Source organism: Loxodonta africana, chromosome 4, assembly GCF_030014295.1.
Source record: "Loxodonta africana isolate mLoxAfr1 chromosome 4, mLoxAfr1.hap2, whole genome shotgun sequence".
Classification (NCBI taxonomy): domain Eukaryota; kingdom Metazoa; phylum Chordata; class Mammalia; order Proboscidea; family Elephantidae; genus Loxodonta; species Loxodonta africana.
The window spans coordinates 45345095-45366396 of NC_087345.1; the positions used below are offsets into that span (position 1 = coordinate 45345095).

At 36.5% G+C, this 21302-nt stretch overlaps 1 protein-coding gene across 7 annotated transcripts in view; it reads right to left on the bottom strand.

The window, feature by feature from the left end:
• Nucleotides 1-21302, bottom strand: part of TMTC3 (transmembrane O-mannosyltransferase targeting cadherins 3) — a 63287-nt gene that overhangs the window by 31004 nt on the left and 10981 nt on the right. For 6 of the 7 annotated variants that reach the window (XM_064283769.1, XM_064283770.1, XM_064283767.1 and 3 more), the window contains 5 exons: nt 14546-14762; nt 6666-6884; nt 5340-5439; nt 3192-3307; nt 2546-2718 (listed from right to left, as the gene is read on the bottom strand). In XM_064283769.1, the coding sequence (XP_064139839.1) occupies nt 2546-2718; nt 3192-3307; nt 5340-5439; nt 6666-6884; nt 14546-14743 (806 nt within the window). In that variant the 5' untranslated portion in view covers nt 14744-14762. Of the gene's footprint in view, nt 1-2545; nt 2719-3191; nt 3308-5339; nt 5440-6665; nt 6885-7279; nt 9455-14545; nt 14763-21302 lie in introns of those variants that run through there. The other variant, XM_064283771.1, reaches the window with a different exon arrangement.

Sequence of the window (21302 nt, forward strand, 5' to 3'; positions counted from 1 at the left end):
AAAATGAACGTGGCATCAGTGGGGCAACTTCAAGAGGCCTAGTATATTTGCAAAGGGAATACCTGAAGATAACGAGAGAAGGAACAGAAAAAACATCTGAAGAAGTAAATTCTCTGATATTTATGTAAAGTATAAACCTACAAGCAGCTCAATTAACCTAAACACAAAAAACATGAAGAATGCTGTTTGAGCACAAATTGCTTAAAACCAGTGATAAAGAGAAAATATAAAAAGGCATAAAAAAAGATAGATTCCATATAAAACCATAAAGATAAGGATGACAGAAGATTTCTTGTTGAAAACAATGCAAGCCAGGAGACAGGAGAGCAACATCTTTAGAGTAGTGAATGGAAAACCATCGATGTAGAACTATATAAAACCAAACCAAACCCAGTGCCGTCGAGTCAATTCCGACTCATTGCGACCCTATAGGACAGGGTAGAACTGCCCCATAGAGTTTCCAAGGAGCGCCTGGCAGATTTGAACTGCCAACCTTTTGGTTAGCAGCCGTAGCACTTAACCACTACGCCACCAGGGTTTCCATAGAACTACATACCCAGTGAAAATATCTTTCAAAAACAAAGGTGAAATAAACACATTTTTAGACATGCAAAAGCTAAAATGATTACTCACCAGCACACTCGCATGACAAGAAATGTTAAAGTCCTTCAGGTACAAGGCAAAATATATGAAAATCTTGAACTAACAAAGGAATGAAGAGCACTGGAAATGTTAACTCCATGGGTAAATATAAAAAACTTTTTTTTTCTGTTTAAAAATCTTCAAAGGATAATTTACTGTTTAAAGCAAACAAACAAAAGCAGCCCCAAAAATCGGAAACAAAAATAATTTTGGATTTCTAATGTATGCTGAAGAAAAATGTATGCAAATAACAGAAAGAATGAGAGGAGAAAAATGAAACGTAAGCTCTTGTACTATACACACACATATATGTACTTATATTCATACTATACATACTTGAAGTTATAATATCCCTTGAAGGTAGACTGTGATAAGCAAAAGATGCACACTAGAAACCCTAGAATGAGACAACAAAGATTTATATCTAATAAACCAAGGAGATAAAATGAAATAATAAGAAGTACTCAATCTAAAGGAAGGTGAAAAGAGAAAAAAGGAAACAAAGAATATATGGGTGGACTAAGGGAACAATGAGCAAGATGATAGATGTGAATAAAACTATATCAATAATCATATTAAATATAAATGACCAAAACCCTGCATTTAAAGGACAGATACTATCCAATTAAACAAAAGAGGAAAATCCAACTATATGCAGCCTACACGTAATACACCTGAGAAACAACCAAAATGTCCATCAACAGATGAATGGATAAACAAAATGTGGCACATATATACAATGGAATATTATTCTACCATAAATAGAAATGATGTCCTGACACATGCTATAACATGGACGAACCTTGAAAACAATATACTGAGTGAAATAAATCAATTGTAAAGGGATAAATATGGTAGGCCTCTATTATATGAAATACACAGAATAGGCAAAGATACAGAGACCAAAGTTTTAACAGTGGTTACCACGGGTAGGAGAAAGGGGGGAAGAGGGAGTCATTATTTAGGAAGCAGTGAGTTTCTCTTTATGGTGATGGAAAATTTGGCAACAATTATTGGTGATGGTTCAACATGATTAACGTAGGTGATATGACTAAACTATAGAAGTAAAAAATGCTGAATTGGCAAATGTTGTGTTTTATATATATATGTACATAAACATATATCTATCTTAACAACAATTACGAAAAAAAAAAAGAATATGAGATTATATCCTCCACCAAGGGAAAAAAAAGTATAACGGCTAAAATATTATGCTACACTTTGATGAGACAGAGTGACACTTGTTAGATTACTACCAATAAAAAACAGATGAAAGCATATATAAAAGTGAACAAAATTAAAAAAAAAAAAGAGAAGCCTACATTAAAGACACAGGAAGGTTATAAGGACTGGAAACAGATACACCATATAACGCTAACAAAATATAGCTAGAGTGGCTATGTTAGTATAACACAAAGTAAATTTCAGAGTAGAGTCTTATGAAAGACAGAAGCTCATTTCAAAATGATGAAAGGGGCAACTGATCAAGAGGATGTAACAATCTTAAATGTTCATGCATTAATAACAGAGTTTCAAAACATGTGGAGCAAGAATTGATAAAACTGCAAGGAGAAATGTACAAATCTACAATTACAGTCAAAGATTTCAACATTCCTCTCTCAATAACTGATAGAAAAAGAAGACAAAAATCACTAAAGACAGAAGACTTAACTCGTCAACCAATTTGGGAGTCATTATTTTTACTGTGATGATAGTTTTATGGTTGTACGCATACATCAAAACTTACTAATCTGTACATTTTAAATATGTGCAATTTTTATGTTAATTATATATCAATAAAGCTGTTTAAAAAACTCAATGTAAATCAAAGACTTTCTGGAACATTTATAATCACTTAAAATCTAAAGTCATGAAAACACAAAAAAGACTCAGAATTTCATACCTAGTGAATACTGGAAGCTGGGACTGAATAATCTGGACTCTGACCACAACAAGTAATAGTGTACTAAACATCAGGACAATAAGTTTTATTAGTGTTTGCAGCATAGAAAATGGAATACTACTCTTTCCACGGAGAAAGTGTCCCGCAGTAGAACATAATAATGGCAAAGTATACTAGGGAAAAAAAAAAGAGTTTTAAATAATGAATAACAATATACTATTATGTTTCACAACATAGCACCTCCCAAATACAACATTAAGTACAAACTGACTCTAATTATAAAACCAATATGGAACAATTTGTGGAACTGGTAATGAATAAAAATGAAGACTACCTAATAATGAATTATATTTTACAGTATTATTCTGCACTGTTCCAAATTGCCTAATAATTTCATTATTGAAACTTAAAAATCAGTCCTTAAAAAATGAAGATGTCTTTAAAAAAGAAAAAATTAAGTTTTAGTGGGTATGAAAGAAAACATGCTTGTTTTATGCAAATTTTTGGTTTGACTTTCTAAATGAATTGGTAAACAGAGTGATTTAAATAGATAGGATAGTTTCTAAAGATAGATTTAGAAAATAAAGACAATCTGATTAAACTAAGATAAACCAAGATAGCAATCAAAAATTTTATGTTTCCTTACCCCCTGGGCAATAAACACTTCATACACACAGCAAATTCCCACAACTGTTATTCCTTGTTCTTTACACAATGTTGCAACAGCCACCAAAAATACTGTCAAAGCAATTGGAGGCCACACTGCAATTTCAGAAAAGAAATAAATAAAACTTCACAAAAACAATTGTATAATAGTACAAAAATTAGACAACTACTAAACATTATGAAAAATCTTGTGATTCCATACCCATATTTCCCATTGACTTACACTGCATAATTTGGAATTTAAAATATATTTAAATTTTCTAAGTAATTGTTTTATATATTCAAAGCAAAGTAAAACCTTAAGATGTGTAACTTGAACTAAAATACATTTTTTGTTTTGGGAGAGGAAAGTTTTCCAACCAAATAGTAACTTTTAAAACAAAGGCTGGGTGGGAAAAATGGAGAAAATTACAGGTGTGAATCATAATTAACAAACTATCAATACAAAAAGAAGATAAATGCTTGAAATTATTGCATAGATAGATATCTATATAGCTTATTACATCTGTACTTCAGGATCAAAACCGAAATCAAACCCAGTGCCGTTGAGTCGATTCCGACTCATAGCGACCCTACAAGACAGAGCAGAACTGCCCCACAGAGTTTCCAAGGAGCGCCTGGCAGATTCGAACTGCCGACCCTTTGGTTAGCAACCGTAGTACTTAACCACTATACCACTTCAGGACAGATCTTGAAATATTCCGTTTGATGATGAATGCAAAGCCGTTCCTCTTCAATTTGTCATACCCGGTGTGGAAGACCATATGATTGTTTGATTCCAACTGTCCAATACCTGTCTAAAACAACTCACTAATGTCTATATCAATCTTTATGCATTCCATTTCATTTTTGATGACTTCCAACTTTTCTAGATTCACTTTATACATTGCATGTTCCGATTATTAATGCATATTCGCAGCTGTTTCTTTTCATTTTGGGTCATGCCACACCAGCAATTGAAGGTCCTGAAAGCTTTACTTCATCCTTGTCATTAAAGTCAACTCTGCTTTGAAGAGGCAGCTCTCTCCCAGTTGTATCTCGAGTACCTTCTAACCTGAAGGAAGCCCTGGTGGCATAGTGGTTAAGAGCTACGTGTGCTAACCAAAACGCTGGCTGTTTGAATCTACGAGGTGCTCCTCGGAAACTCTACCGGGCAGCTCTACTCTGTCCTATAGGATCACTATGAGTTGGAATTGACTTAACAGCAATAAGTTTGATTTTTTTTTTTAGTCCAACCTGAAGGACTCACCTTCCGGCACTATATCTGCTGCTATTCATAAGGTTTGCACTGGCCAATTTTTTTTTTGCAGAAGTAGACTGCCAGGTCCTTCTTCCTAGTCTTAGTCTGGAAGAGCCACTGAAACCTGTCCCCCATGGGTGACCCAGTTGTTATTAGAAACAACAGTGACATAGCTTCCAGCATTACAGCAACATGCAAGCTACCACAGTATAACATACTGACAGACGAGTGGTGGGGACACAAGGGCTCAATAAATAGCTGAAATATGATCCAAACATAATAGAAGTTATACTAGAGTTGCCTAAACAGTATAATTCACAGTCCACCATGTGTTATTTTTAGAAAGGCAAGTGAAGCATTGGTACCTGTATCACTGATAGATAATATCAGGTGGAACTAGGCAATAAGACTCAAAACTCCTATATTCTAGGATAATTTGGTTTTTAAAATTAGGTCAAATAGAATCTCTTAGCTTACAGTAAAATATAAACAAAATGCAGTTTTTAATGTAGACAATGTTGCATACTTTCATATTATCATACATGCTAAAGTAGAACAACGTATAAAGATAAACCAAGTGTGGCATATAAAAGGAGCCTTGGCGGTGCAGTGTTTCAAGAGCTTGGCTGCTAACCAAAAAGTCAGCAGCTCAATCTCACCAGCTGCTCCGCAGGAGAAAAGATGTGGCAGTCTGCTTCTGTAAAGGTTACCAGCCTTGGCAATCCTATGGGGCATTCTATTCCGTCCTGTAGGGTTGCTATGAGTTGGAATCGATTTGATGGCAATGGGTTTGGGTGGCATATAATGTGTAAGAGGCATCTGGCATAAATAAAAATTACATTACCAAGTTTTATAGGTATAGAAAAAAGTCAAATGTTAGACATTTACCTATGGAATTATCTGGTCCTTTAGATTTGGTATATGACAAAAATGCAGCTAGAAAAAAGATAGATGACAAAAGTTCTGCTCTTCCTACAACACCTGTTACCTAGAAAGGAAAAGAGGGAGTGAGTTTCAAATTAAGGAAGAGTATTTTGAAAATGTTACATAATACCAACAGCACTTTACATAGAAATTAAATAGTCGTAACTTTTCAAATACACATTTCTATTTCTTACACAGTCCTTGAGTGCCCTCATGTGGTAAATTTGTATAATATCCATGAATGAAACTATCAGAATGATCATTTGTAACAGTTCTTTTATTATTATTATTTAACTTACTCTGAAATAACTATAGACTCCTGGGAAATTGCAAAAAAAAGCACAGAGCGGTCCTGTGTACCATTTACCCAGCCTCCCCCAATGTAACATCTGACATAACTCCGGTACAATTACCTAGCATAGTTCTCAAAAAAAATTTTAAAAAGAACTAAGCCCTTCTTAAAATTTTTCTTAAAATACAACTGTTCTTAAAAAGCAAAAGTATCATAAATTCAATGTGTTACCTCATAATAAACCAGCAAACTAAAAAAGACGATAAACAGAACCCAATTTAAATAGAAGGGAGAGAACTAAGTTTCAATTAGAAATAAATACTATTTAGGTTGGAGTTTAAATAAAATCTTAATTATAATTTATACTCCCTTTGTGAAATAATGGGGATATATTACAAGTATAAAAGCCATATGTAGAAAGACAATGCAGTATGGGGGTGCGGGGGGAGGCACCAGTAATTAAAATTAAAAGAAGTTATTTCTAATTCTTTCTTTGTGAGCTTGGTCAGACTATCTCCATAGATCTCAATCTTCTCTTCTGTAAAATGAGAGGATTTAGAAGTCTTTTTAAATTCTAAAAATTTGTGTATAAAACCCCCAAGCTTCTTCCTTAAGAGCATTTGGGACTCACAAAATCTAAAACAACCTAACATTTTTGTAAACATGCAGGAAATGTTCAGCTAGACACCAAAAGATAGTGGGAGACGACACAGCATCCCTCCAACCAAAGCCAAAACACACACACACACACACACACACACACGGTTTAAACATAAAGACTTTTGCCTACAAACTTTCATTCGTTTACGTACAAAGTTGTTTTAAAATTTAAAAAAATGTGCGATAGAAAGTTAGACTTACTATTTTAATTCAAGAGTCTTTAAACACTTACCCTTAATGTCATGGTTAATTTTTTTTCTTAAAAACTTATAACATTATAATCAATGCATAGGTTTTCCAATACAATAATGGAAAAAAATTGATTTAGTTTTACTTACTGCTTCTGTGTGTACTGGATGTACTGCAAAAAGTAAAGAAGCAATCACACTACTCTTGTTGTCCAGAAAAAGTTTGCAGACTTTAAGAAATATCACACTAACCACAGCATGGAAAATCAGATTGAGGAGATGATATGACATTGGCTGGAGTTCACTAAACAGATAATTTAAGCGAAATGTCAATACTGTTAAAGGACGGTAAGATTTGTGGCTTCTCTCCTAAAAGAAGAAAACAAAAACAGAAACAAAAAAATCAATCACTGATTATCAAAATAACGTAGTCCCTCAGGGTACATAAATTATCACATTTTTATGCAAATAATGCACCCCTTCTATGTTTGTTTGCCAATCATGCCATCCCCCAGCAAGTTATTTTCTTAAGCACCACTATGCCAATTTTTTTTTCATGTTGCTGTAAGATAAAATTAGCTTAGTATGCTTACAAAAATATCTCCTGGAGAAAGGGCTCAGTTGGCAAACAAACATAGAAGGCGTCCGTTATTTGCGTAAAAACACAGTAATCATGCATTTCCTATTGAAGGTATATCCATTTGGCTGAGAAATAACAATAGAACAATGAAATGCCCGAAGAGTAACGCAAACATAAAAGGTACCTTTGCAATCTATGCTTTCCTATTTCCTAAGTTCAAAACCAAGGTAATCTCCCTCCAGACACATAGGGGTCACAGAATTAACAGCAGAGAAAGAACATTTGACTATTAACTCGTCTTCACAGATATACAGACTAAAAAAAGAAAAAAGTAGGGCATTGGTGGCAGTGATCAAGTTGGGGCACAGGATTCTCTTATTTATTACCAATATGTTATATAAGAGCTTCTACAACTGTTTGGCCAGGTGTTCAAAAGGTAATTTAAGAACAGAATGCTTATTAGCTCAGTTCAAATAGTGATGATTCAAAACCGAAACTAGCTGCCATCAAACCAACTCCTACTCATGGGCAACTCCACGTGCCAGAGTAGAACTATGCTCCACAGAGATATGGATAGTGGATTTTTCCAAAGTAGACTGCCAGTATTATCCACTTGTTTTATGAAAAACATCTCCAATATGTATAAGTCTGAATAGCTTAAACTCAAAATCCCCAAATACTGCATAGAGAGTAATACAAGAGCAAAAATCTGCATGGTGTGCTTTGTTGGCAATAAATCAAATTTTATGTGAAGTACTGAATTTCTTTTTAGGTTAGATGTTACATTTAACCAAAAGAATGTTTTACCAAGCATAATCAAACTAGACTTAAGAATAAAAACACAGTTCAAAAATATATAAAATATTACCTTGGCAATTTTTTATAGTTTTAATTAAACGCACCCACACTCTGCTTCCATGTTCTCCTACCTCTTACCACATTTTGTTGTAACTGTCTGGTACACAGGTACAGACATAACTAGCATGTTCGTCACTATCAGAGAGCATTAGGAAACACAAAACAAACATTCCCCATTTTGGGATTAGGATTATTTCAATATTGCTGCTGGTATTGAATACACACACCATGATATGGCGACCTACTTAGAATGTTCTTTCCTGATAGGCTAATTTTGTACATCCTTCAAACTTCAGCTCATACAAGGCTATCTGAGCACTTATCATTTTTGTTTTTTTAGAGATCGTCATCTTTATTTTTAATTTGCCATTTTAACCATTTTTAAGTGTACAATGCAGTAGCATTAATTACATCCAAAATGTTGTACAACTTTAATCACTACCTACTTCCAAAACTTTTCATCACTACTTCCAAAGTTTTTCTCAAACAGAAACTCTGTAATCATTAGGCAATAACTACCCATTTCCCCCTTGGTCCAATCCCCTCGTAACTTCTAATTTACCTTCTGTCTCTATGAATTTGCCTATTCTAGATATTTCATGTGGGTTGAGTCAGACAATGTTTGTTCTTTTGTATATGTCATATGTCACTAAGCATATTTTCAAGGTTCATTCATGTCGTTCCATGTTATTAGAACTTCATTCCTTTTTAGTCTGAATAATATGCCATTTGTGCATATACATTTTGTTTATCCATGCATATGCTGACAGACACTTCACTTGTTTCCACCTTTTGGCTATTGTGAATAATGCTGTAACGAATATACTGGTGTACATGTATCTTTTTAGTCCCTGTTTTCAATACTTTGGATGTATACCTAGGAATGCAGTTGCTGGGCCACATGGATTTTCAATCTTAAACTTTCTGAGGAACCAACTGCATTTTCTGGCATGTGAAAATCTAGTTGTTCTGGCACCATTTGTTGAAGAGTCTATTCTTTCTTCCACTGAATGAATCTGGTACCCTTGTGAAAAATCAATTGATCATAAATGTGCGAATTAAACTCATACATTTTCTGTGTATATATCTTTCAACTCCTTTGTTGTTGCTAGGTGCCATCGAGTTGGTTCCAACTCATAGCAATCCTATGTACAACAGAACGAAAAACTGTCCACCCCTGTGCCACTGTCACGATTGTTGTTATGCTCGAGCCCATTGTTACAGTCGCTGTGACAATCCATCTCATTGAGGGTCTTCCTCTTTTTGGCTGACCCTCTACCAAGTATGATGTCCTTCTCCAGGGACTGATCCCTCCTGATAGCATGTCCAAAGTATGTGAGACGTAGTCTTACCCCATCCTTGCTTCCAAGGAGCATCTGGTTGTACTTCTTCCAAGACAGATTTGTCATTCTTTTGGCAGTCCATGGTATATTCGATATTCTTTGCCAATACCACAATTCAAAGGCATCAATTCTTCTTCAGTCTTCCTGATTCACTGTCCAGCTTTCGCAGGCATATGAGGTAACTGAAAACACCATGGCTTGGGTCAGGCACACCTTAGTCCCCAGTGTGACATCTTTGTTTTTCAATACTTTAAAGAGGACTTTTGCAGCAGATTTGCCCAATGCAATGTGTCTTTGGATTTTTTGACTGCTGCTTTCACGGGGGTTGATTATGGATCCAAGTAAAATAAAATCCTTGACAACTTCAATCTTCTCTCTGTTTATTATGATGTTGCTTACTGGTCCAGTTGTGAGGATTTTTGTTTTCTTTATGCTGAAGTGTAATCCATGCTGAAGGCTATGGTCTTTGATGTTCATCAGTAAGTGCCGCAAGTCCTCTTCACTTTCAGCAAGCATGGTCGTGTCATTTGCATAACACAGGTTGTTAATGAGTCTTCCCCCAATCCTGATGCCCCGTTCTTCTTTATATAGTTCAGCTTCTTGGATTATTTGCTCAGCATATAGATTGAATAGGTATGGTGAAAGGATACAACCTTGATGCACACCTTTCCTGACTTTAAACTACGCAATATCCCTTTGTTCCATTCAAACAACTACCTCTTGGTCTAAGCACTGGTTCCTCATGAGCACAATTAAGTGTTCAGGAATTCCCATTCTTTGCACTGTTATCCATAATTTGTTACAATCCACACAGTGGAATGCCTTTGCATACTCAATAAAATACAAGTAAACATCTTTCTGATATTCTCTACTTTCAGCTAGGATCCATCTGACATCAGCAATGATATCCCTAGTTCCATGGAATATCCAGTGATATACTCTTCAGAATTTGGCTTGAATTTCTGCCAATTCCCTGTGGATATACCGCTGCAGCCACTTTTTAATGATCTTCAGAAAAATTTTACTTGTGCGCGATGTTAATCAAGTCCTTGGTTAGGCTTATTCCTAGGTATTTTATTTGTTTATAAGTTACTGTAAATGGAATTGTTTTCTTAATTTCCTTTTCGGATTTTTCATTGCTGGTGTATAAATCATCATAGCGACCCTTCTGGGTTGGGTTTGGTGTATAAACACAAAATAGATTTTTCTGTGTTCGTTTTGTATTCTGCAACTTAACTGAACTTACCTATTAGCTTTAGTACTTTTCTTGTGGATTTTTTTTATGTATAGGACCTATCCTTTTTGTTTCTAAGATACTGCACTGAACTGACATGATTTGTATGGAGTCTTAGTTACCTAGTGATGTTGTAACAGAAATACCACAAGTGGGTGCCTTTAACAAACAAATTTATTTTCTAACAGTTTAGGAAACTAGAAGTCAGAATTCAGGGTGACGGCTCTAAGAGAAGCCCATGAAGCTCCACAATTTGAAATCTAGGAGGCTATGGCTCCACCCTGTGAGACCTAGGAGACCCTGACTCCATCCTTTGAAACCAAGTCAGCCTTGCTTCCTTCCAACAGTTCTGCTACCTCTGAGCTGCTACAGAAATGGTCCTTTTCTTTTCTTGGAGGACAACAGAAGTAGCTTCTTTGGCCTATTTCCTGCCTGTAGAATTCCAAGGGAAAGGCAGCTTTTCTCCTTTTTGTCCTATCTCTGACTCCTTCTGTCTAAACTGATGGGTTTTCTGCTGCGGTAGTTGGTTAGATTCATCAGTCACGGGCTTAATCTCTTTAACAAAAGATTGTGAGCCATGTCCTTGGTGAAAATCCTAGAACATGTATCTTGAGTTTGTACAACGGGATTTTCCAAATCTTTCAGTTGTTTTTATTTTGCACAGTTCATTTTTAAATTCATCTCTTTCCTCTTGTATTTTACTCCAAGTGGCAAGAAGAAACCATGCGGCCACTTTAAAATCTTGCTTAGAAATCTCTTCAGCCAAATATCTAAGTTCATCATTTAAAAATTCCACCTTCCATCAAACATGTGAATATAATTCAGTCAAGTTCTTTGCCACTGCATAAAAAGTATCGTCTTTCCTCCACTGTCCAATCCCATGTTCATTATTTCCTTTTAAAGCCTCACCAGAAGCACACTTCAGGTCCACATTCTAGCAACATTCTGTTGATGGTGCCATATGCATTCTCTAAGATGACAGGGACTTTCTCTACAGCTCTCCTCACTTCTTTCTGACTCCTCACCAGAACTGCCTTTGGCGTTCATAATTCTACCATAACTCTGTCTCTTCAAGGCAATCTAGGGCCTTAGCATGAAGCACATCAAATTTCCTCCAAATTGTACTCGTTACCCAATTGGGAATCAACTTCTACATTTTAGATATCTGTTAGGGCAGCATCCCACTCTCGAGTACCAAATTCTGTCTTAGTTATCTAGTCCTGCTATAACAGAAATACCACAAGTGTGTGGCTTTTCCGAACAGAAATTTATTTCCTCACAATTTAGAAGGCTACAAGTCTGAATTCAGGACACCAGCTCTAGAGAAAGGCTTTCTCTCTCTGTCGACTGTGAGGAAAGGTTCCTGTCTCTTTTCAGGTTCTTCTGCTTGGTTCCTTGGAGATCTAGTAGCTTGTATCTTCCCCATCTGTTTTGGTTGCCTACTTAATCTGCTCTTTTATATCTCAAAAGAAACTGACTTAAAAAACACCCTACATTAATACTGCCTCATTAACATAGCAAAGAAACCTATTCCCAAATGGGATTATAACCACGGATATAGGGGTTAGGATTTAGAACACATGTTTTTAGGGGACAAAAACCAATGCATAACATACAGGAAAGCAGAAAAAGATTCTACTTTCTATTGCTCCATTAGGGTATATATTCTAGTCAAAAGAGTGAAGTCAGAAAGTAGAAGGGAACACATTTTTATTTTTAATTTTTAATAGCAGCATATATAATTGCTTGGTTATGTCGATTACATGCACATATGCCACAGGCAATGAGCAACTAAAAGTAGATTAATTATTAACATAATTCACTAGGAAACTAAGACTTTTGAGTAATAATCATCAGCTTATTAGATATCACATTTACTCTGAAAATACAGTAAAGCAGCTGGTTCCATTTTGAAAAAACCAATTCAGATCATTGTGACACTCAGGCATAGTAAAAATAAACTTAATTACTCATGGTATTAGATGGCAACAGAAACAGAAGCATGAATGTAATAAATAAATATGCTAACAGTTTCCTGTTAACGTGAATCTCCATACACAGGCGATAAACAACGCAGTAAGGCAGTATATCTGCAGAGGTTACCATAACACAAGGTACTTCACAGGCCAAAAGTCAGAAGAGTAGGGCTCATTATAGCTCAGTGGTTCTCAACACTAGGTGGACTACAAAATCACCAAGATGACTTAAAAATATACAAACAGCCCTTTCCCATAGCATTGACACCATGGTATGCTAACTTTTATGAGGCTCTTTCATCTGGCCAGCTAATCTTTCAAGTCGAAAACCCTACGTCATGACTATAATCATAAGAGTTACTACCATAAGATGGGGTCATGGGCTCATTTTAAAGGTCTCTGTAGATCAGGGATAGGGATGCAGGGGAATAAGCTGTCTAGAAATACTGGCTGTTCCAGTAGGGCTATTTTTTCCTTTGTTATCAAAAGATTTTCTTAAAGGCTAGAATTGGGTGAGAACAAGAAGGTGGCAGAAATATGAGTTCTACTTATATAAACAAGAAAAAATGTTTACTATGTGGTTGTGACTTGACAAATGACAGATTCCATCCATACCCTTGAGAAGGATCCAAATTTTGGGCATGGGGGAAGGGACCAAAAATGACTACTAAGGATCAAACTATTAAAAAATGTTACATGTTATACTTCAACAGCCACTTATTCAACATCTATGTGTCAGACAGGGGCATTTACGGTTCAGTGGTATAATCCTAAGGAACCCTAGTAGTGCAGTGGTAAAGTGCTCAGCTAACTGAAAGGTCGGTGGTTCAAACCCACTGTCATTCTGTGGGAAAAAGATGTGGCAGTCTGCTCCCCTAAAGATTTACAGCCTTGAAAACCCTATGGGGCAGTTCAACTCTGTCCTATACGGTTGCTATGAGTAGGAATTGATTCAGTGGCAACGGGTTTAGGTTTTTTTAGTAGAATTCTTACCCTCCATGTGGGAGACCTGGGTTTAATTCCCAGCCAATGCACCCTATATGCATCTACCACCTGTCTGTCAGTGGAGGTTTGGCTGCTGCTGTAACAGTGAACATAGCAAAGCTTCCAGACTAAGATGGACTATGAAGAAAAGCCTGGGACCCACTTCCAAAAATCAGCCAATGAAAACAATGGTCTGATCTGCAACCAATCATGGGAACAGTGCAGAACCAGAGAGTGTTCGTTTCACGGTGCACAGAGGTCAACTCGATGGCAGCTAACAACAACGACATGGGCCAGGCACTGTAGACAGATAAATTAATTCATTTATTTATCCTCATACGTAAGAAAAATGCCTTGCCATCTTAAAGTTGTCTTCCCACCAATTTCACACAGTTAATATGGCAGAATTAAAATTAGAACCAAATCTACATGATCCCAAGTCACGAAAAGTTTAAACCCAAACAGTTTAGTACTGACCATCTAAATAAACTATTGGCAGTGTAAATAAAAACACCCTCATAAAAATGAACTACACTTTTGGGTTCTCAATACAAAGCCAAAATAACTATTAGGTAAGAGATATGACAAATTTTACTTATTTAGTAAATGACTTTTTTTTCCCATGCAGAAAAATAGATAACATATATATATCTTTTACCTTTAAAATCTAATCTATTTATACTGACTTTACTATGTTTTACAATTACAGTAGTCGTATCTTTTGCCTGACTCACAAGAGAGAAAAAAGAGAAAGTCAGTTAGCAAGAAACAGGCTTGTACTGCACCTCCTGCTCTCCCTACACATTTGGTTTTCACCCACATATATTATTTTTAAAAAGATTTAAGTACAGGTACACAGCCAAAGAAAGAATCAAGTATGTTTTAAAGACGGTAATCCACGTCTTAAGCTTCCTGTTCAATTTATGACAAAGATGTTATGCCTCATAAAAATTTTGGGGAAAAAAATCCCATAATTACTATGATGACAATGTTGATAAAATATTAGGGGCAATAAACTAATTGAATATTCAAAAATTTGAAATATGATTACTTACCTCAGACATAGGGGTTCCCCAGAAGTCATTCTGAAATAAAGTTTTTAAAGGTGTAGATGGATGTAAGTCTTTATTATCCAGTATTGCTGAAACATCATCAAAAACAAAACCACAAAAAAGGCTGTTCCAATAGCAGGCAGTCACCACACCTACTATTAAGGTTACTTCTTTGAAGTTAATATTAGCCATCTTTTCCATAAGTACTCATGGACAAACACTGGAAAAAAAAATTATGAAGATGATATAAGCTACATTTTTTGATCCAAATAAATACAATTTTAATAGATGGAAAATGAATAAAGATTGAATGCTAATTCTTCCAGAGGATCAATCTTCAAAGCTCAGCTCAAATGCCATCCACCTCTAAGAAGCACTAGCTAACAATCTCTCCAAATTCTTAACATAAGGCAGAATTAACTGCTCCTTTATGTGTGTTTTCATATGCTTATTACAGAATTTTACAGCATCAGTTCATATTTGGAAACATCTCCCTAGTTAACTGGATATTAAACCCCTTATCAACTGTCTGAGGTTATCTAGAAAGCAAATATAAATAAGATAGTTCTAAAACACAAGCACATGATCTATGTCAAAAAAAAAAAAAATTTATGTCAGGAGCATCTAAATTAATCTTATGGGAAAACAAAAAATGACTGAAAAGATACTAAGCATGGAGTTTCTGAAATGTAGATCAAGCTTGTATTTCCACCGTTTATGTATCTAAATATCAACTATTAACTCAATCAGGGCTCCCAACTTATACCATGCAGCCTTGTTCAGTTTGCTCAAAGGTCTTTTAAATTTTTTTTGTCTTACTCTCACTTAAATCACAATTAAAAAAAAATTCCGTCTTGAAATTTCTAGAAACATACTACCTATTTAAACTAACACAAACAGAGGTAGAACAACTAAATAAACCTACAACAAAAGAAGAGATTGAAAAGGTAATTAAAAAACTCCTGACGAAAAAAAGCTCTGGCCCTGACGGCTTCACTGGAGATTTCAACCAAACCTTTAGAGAAGAGTTAACACCACTACTACTAAAGCTATCCATGGATAGAAAAGGATGGAATACTCTCAAACTTGTTCTACGAACTCAGGGTAACCCTGATATCAAAACGAGGTACAAACACCACAAAAAAAGAACATTAAAGACCTATATCCCTCATAGACAATGAGGGCAATCATATAGTTTACTATGCTGGGAATGACAATTTGAAGAGGGATGGTGTTGCATTCACGGTAACAAAGAACGTTTCAAGATCTATCCTGAAGTACAATGCTGTTAGTGATAGGATGATATCCATACGCCTACAAGGAAGACCAGCTAATACGACTATTATTCAAATTTACGCACCAACCACTAGGGCCAAAGATGAAGAAATAGAAGATTTTTATCAACTGCTGCAGTCTGAAATTGATCGAACATGCAATCAGGATGCATTGATAATGGTGATTGGAATGCGAAAGATGGAAACGAAGAAGGATCAGAAGTGGAAAATATGGCCTTGGTGATAGAAACAATGCCAGAGATCGAATGACACAGTTTTGCAAGACCAACGACTTCTTCATCGCAAATACCTTCTTTCACCAACATAAACGGTGACTATACACATGGACCTCGCCAGATGGAACACACAGAAATCGAACTGACTGCATCTGTGGAAAGAGATGATGGAAAAGCTCAATATCATCAGTCAGAACAAGGCCAGGGGCTGACTGTGGAACAGACCACCAATTGCTCCTATGAAAGTTCAAGCTGAAACTGAAGGAAATCAGAGCAAGTCCACGAGAGCCAAAATATGACCTTGAGTATATCCCACCTGAATTTAGAGACCATCTGAAGAATAGATTTGATGTGTTGAACACTGGTGACCGAAGACCAGACAAGTTGTGGGATGACATCAAGGACATCATCCATGTAGAAAGCAAGAGGTCATTGAAAAGACAGGAAAGAAAGAAAAGACCAAGATGGATGTCCGAGGAGACTCTGAAACTTGCTCTCGAACGTCGAGCAGCTAAAGCAAAAGGAAGAATTGACAAAAGTAAAAGAACTGAACAGAAGATTTCAAAGGGTGTCTGGACAAGACAAAGTAAAGTATTATAACGACATGTGCAAAAAGCTGGAGATGGAAAACCAAAACGGAAGAACACGCTCAGTGTTTCTCAAGCTGAAAGAACTGAAGAAAAAAATTCAAGCCTCGAGTTGCAACAGTGAAAGATTCTATGGGGAAAATATTAAACGAGGCAGGAAGCATCAAAAGAAGATGGAAGGAATACACAGAGTCATTATACCAAAAAAGAATTAGTAGATGTTCAACCATTTCAAGAGGTGGCATATGATCAGGAACCAAGGGTACTGAAGGAAGAAGTCCAGGCTGCTCTGAAGGCATTGGCAAAAAACAAGGCTCCAGGAATTGATGGAATATCAATTCGGATGTTCCAAAAACCAGATGCAGTGCTGGAGGTGATCACTCGTCTATGCCAAGAAATATGGAAGACAGATTCCTGGCCAATTGACTGGAAGAGATCCATATTTATGCCTATACCCAAGAAAGGTGACCAAACCAAATGTGGAAATTACAGAACAATATCATTAATATCACATGCAAGCAAAATTCTGCTGAAGATCATTCAAAAACGGCTGCAGCAGTATATAGACAGGAACTGCCAGAAATTCAGGCCAGTTTCAGAAGAGGACGTGGAACCAGGGATATCATTGCTGATGTCGGATGGATCCTGGCTGAAAGCAGGGAATACCAGAAGGATGTTTATCTGTGTTTTATTGACTATGCAAAGGCCTTCGACTGTGTGGATCATAATAAATTATGGATAACATTGCGAAGAATGGGAATTCCAGAACACTTAATTGTGCTCATGAGGAACCTTTACATAGATCAAAAGGCAGTTGTTCGGACAGAACAAGGAGATAGTGATTGATTTAAAGTCAGGAAAGCTGTGCGTAAGGGTTGTATTCTTTCGCCATACGTATTCAACCTGTATGCTGAGCAAATAACCCGAGAAGCTGGACTATATGAAGAAGAATGGGGCATCAGTATTGGAGGAAGACTCATTAACAACCTGCTGTATGCAGATGACACTACCTTGCTTGCTGAAAGTGAAGAAGACTTGAAGCACTTACTAATGAGGATCAAAGACATCAGCCTTCAGTATGGATTGCACCTCAACATAAAGAAGACAAAGATCCTCACAACTGGACCAATGAGCAACATCATGATAAACGGAAAAAGACTGAAGTTGTCAAGGATTTCATTTAATTTGAATCCACAATCAACAGCCGTGGAAGCAGCAGTCAGGAAATCAAAAGATGCACTGCATTGGGTAAATCTGCTGCAAAGGACCTCTCTGAAGTGTTGAAGAGCAAAGATGTCACCTTGAAGACTAAGGTGTGCCTGACCCAAGCCATGGTATTTTCAATCGCATCATATGCATGTGAAAGCTGGACAATGAATAAAGAAGACGGAAGAAGAACTGACGCCTTCGAATTGTGTTGTTGGCGAAGAGTATTAAATATTTCATAGACTGCCAAAAGAATGAACAAATCTGTCTTGGAAGAAGTACAACCAGAATGCTCCTTAGAGGCAAGGATAGCGAGACTGCGTCTTACATGCTCTGGACATGTTGTCAGAAGGGATCAGTCCCTGGAGAAGGACATCATACTTGGCAGAGTACAGGGTCAGCAGAAAAGAGGAAGACCCTGAACGAGGTGGACTGACACAGTGGCTGCAACAATAAGCTCAAGCATAGCAACAACTGTAAGGATGGCTCAGGACTGGGCAGTGTTTCGTTCTGTTGTGCATAGCGTCACTCTGAGTCAGAACCGACTTGACAGCACCTAACAACAACAACAACATCCCTGATGAACTCTAACATGAAAATCCTCAACAAAATTCTAGCCAACAGAATTGAACAACATATCAAAAAAATAATTTACCATGACCAGGTATGCAGGGATGGTTCGACATTAGAAAACAATCAATACAATCCATCACATAAATAAAAGACAAGAACCACATGATCTTATCAATTGATGCAGAAAAGGCATTTGACAAAGTCCCAACAACCATTCATGATAAAAAACTCTCAGCAAAATAGGAATAGAAGGGAGATTCCTCAACATAATAAAAGGCATTTATATAAAGCCAACAGCCAATGTCATCCTAAATGGAGTTAGTCTGAAAGCATTCCCCTTGAGAATGGGAACCAGACAAGGATGCCCTCTATCACAACTCTTATTCAACACCATGCTGGAGGTCCTAGCCAGAGCAATTAGGCTAGATACAGAAATAAAGAGCATCCAAACTGGCAAGGAAGAGGCAAAAGTATCTCTATTCGCAGATGATATGATCTTATACACAGAAAAACCCAAAGAATCCACAAGGGAACTACTGAAACTAACAGAGAAGATTTCAGCAAAGTATCAGGATACAAGACAAACATACAAAAATCAGTTGGATTCCTCTACACCAAAAAAGAGAACATCAAAGAGGAAATCACCAAATCAATACCATTTACAGTAGCCCACAAGAAGGTAATACACTTAGGAATAAATCTAACCAGAGATAAAAAAGACCTATACAAAGAAAACTACAAGACAATACTACAAGAAACCAAAAGAGACCTACATAAGTGGAAAAACATACTTTGCTCATGGATAGAAGACTCTACATTGTGAAAATGTCAATTCTACCCAAAGTGAACTACAGATGCAATGCAATCCTGATTCAAATTCCAATGATATTTTTTAATGAGATGGAGAAAAAAATCACCATCTTCACAGGGAAAGGGAAGAGGTGCTGGATAAGTAAAGCATTGCTGAAGAAGAACAAAGTGGGAGGCATCACACTACCTAATTTTAGAACCTATTATACTGCCACAGTAGTCAAAACAGGCTGGCACTGGTACAACAGATACATAAACCAGTGGAACAGAATTGAGAATCCAGATGTAAACTTATCCACTTATGAGCAGCTGATATTTGACAAAGGCCCAAAATCCGTTAAATGGGGACAAGACAGTCTCTTTAACAAATGGTACTGGCATAACTGGATATCCATCTGCAAATGAAATGAAACAAGACCCACAGCTCACACCCTCCACAAAACCAACTCAAAATGGATCAAACACCTAAATATAAAATCTAAAATGATAAAGATCATGGAAGAAAAGATATGGACAATGCTAGGAGCCCTAATACATGGAATAAACAAAATACTAACCATAACTAACGATGCACAAACACCAGAAGAGAAACTAGATAACTGGAAGCTCCAAAAAATCAAACACTTATGCTTATCAAAAGACTTCATGAAAAGAGTAAAAAGACAACCAACAGACTGGGAAAAAATTTTTGGCTACGACAAATCCAATCATGTACTAATCTCGAAAATCTACAAGGTACTGCAATATCTCAATAACAAAAAAGACAAATAACCCAATTAAAAAATAGGCAAAGGATATGAACAGGTACTTCACCAATGAAGACATTCAGGCAGCTAACAGATACAAGAGGAAATACTTGCAGTCATTAGCCATTAGAGAAATGCAAATCAAAATGACAATGAGATGTTATCTCACGCCCCCCCCCCCCAAAAAAAGGCTAGCATTAAATCCAAAAAACACAAAATAATAAATGCTGGAGAGGTTGTGAAGAAACTGGAACACTTACACACTGCTGGTGGAAGTGTTAAATGGTACAATTACTTTGGAAATTGATTTGGCACTTCCTTAAAAAGAAAGAAATAAAAGGACTGTATGATCCAGCATTTCTACTAGGCCGGGAATGACAACTTGAAGAGGAATGGCCTCGTGTTCATCGTTAAAAAGAACATTTCAAGATCCAGGATAATATCCATAAGCCTTCAAGGAAAAATAGTTAATAAGACTATTATTCAAATTTATGCACAATCCAAGGCCAAAGATAAAGAAAATGTAGATTTCTACCAACTTCTGCAGTCTGAAATTGGTCAAACGTCCAATTGAGATGCATTGATAATTACTGGTGGTTGGAATGTGAAAGCTGGAAGCAAAAACGAAAGATCGGTAGCTGAAAAATATTGTCTTGGTGAAAGAAACAATGCCAGAGATCATAGGATAGATCACAGGATAGAACCAATGACTTATTCATTGCAAATACCTTTTTCCAACAACATAAACACTGCTGACCTTGCCAGATGGAATACACAGGAATCAAAGTGACTATATTTGTGTAAAAAGACTGATGGAGAAGCTCAACATCACCAGACAGAACAAGGCCTGGAGCTGACTGAGGAACAGACCATCTATTTGCTCATATGCAAGTTCAAACTGAAGCTGAAGAAAATCAAACCAAGTCCACGAGAGCCAAAATACGACGTTGAGTATATGCCACCTGAATTTAGAGACTATCCCAGGAACAGATTTAATGCACTGAACAAGAGTGACCAAAGACCAGAAGAGTTGTGGAATGACATCAAGGATATCACAGATGAAGAAAGCAAGAGATCATTAAAAAGACATGAAGGAAACAAAGATCAAAATGGATGTCAGAACAGACTCTGAAATTTGCTCTTGAACGTTGAGTAGGTAAAGCGAAAGAAGAAATAATGAAGTAAAAGAGCTAAACGGAAGATTTCGAAGGGTGGTTTGAGGAGACAAAGTATTATAAGGAAAAGTGCAAAAACCTGGAGTTAGAAAACAAAAAGTGGAGAACTCGCTCATCATTTCTCAACCTGAAAGAACTGAAGGAAAAAATTCA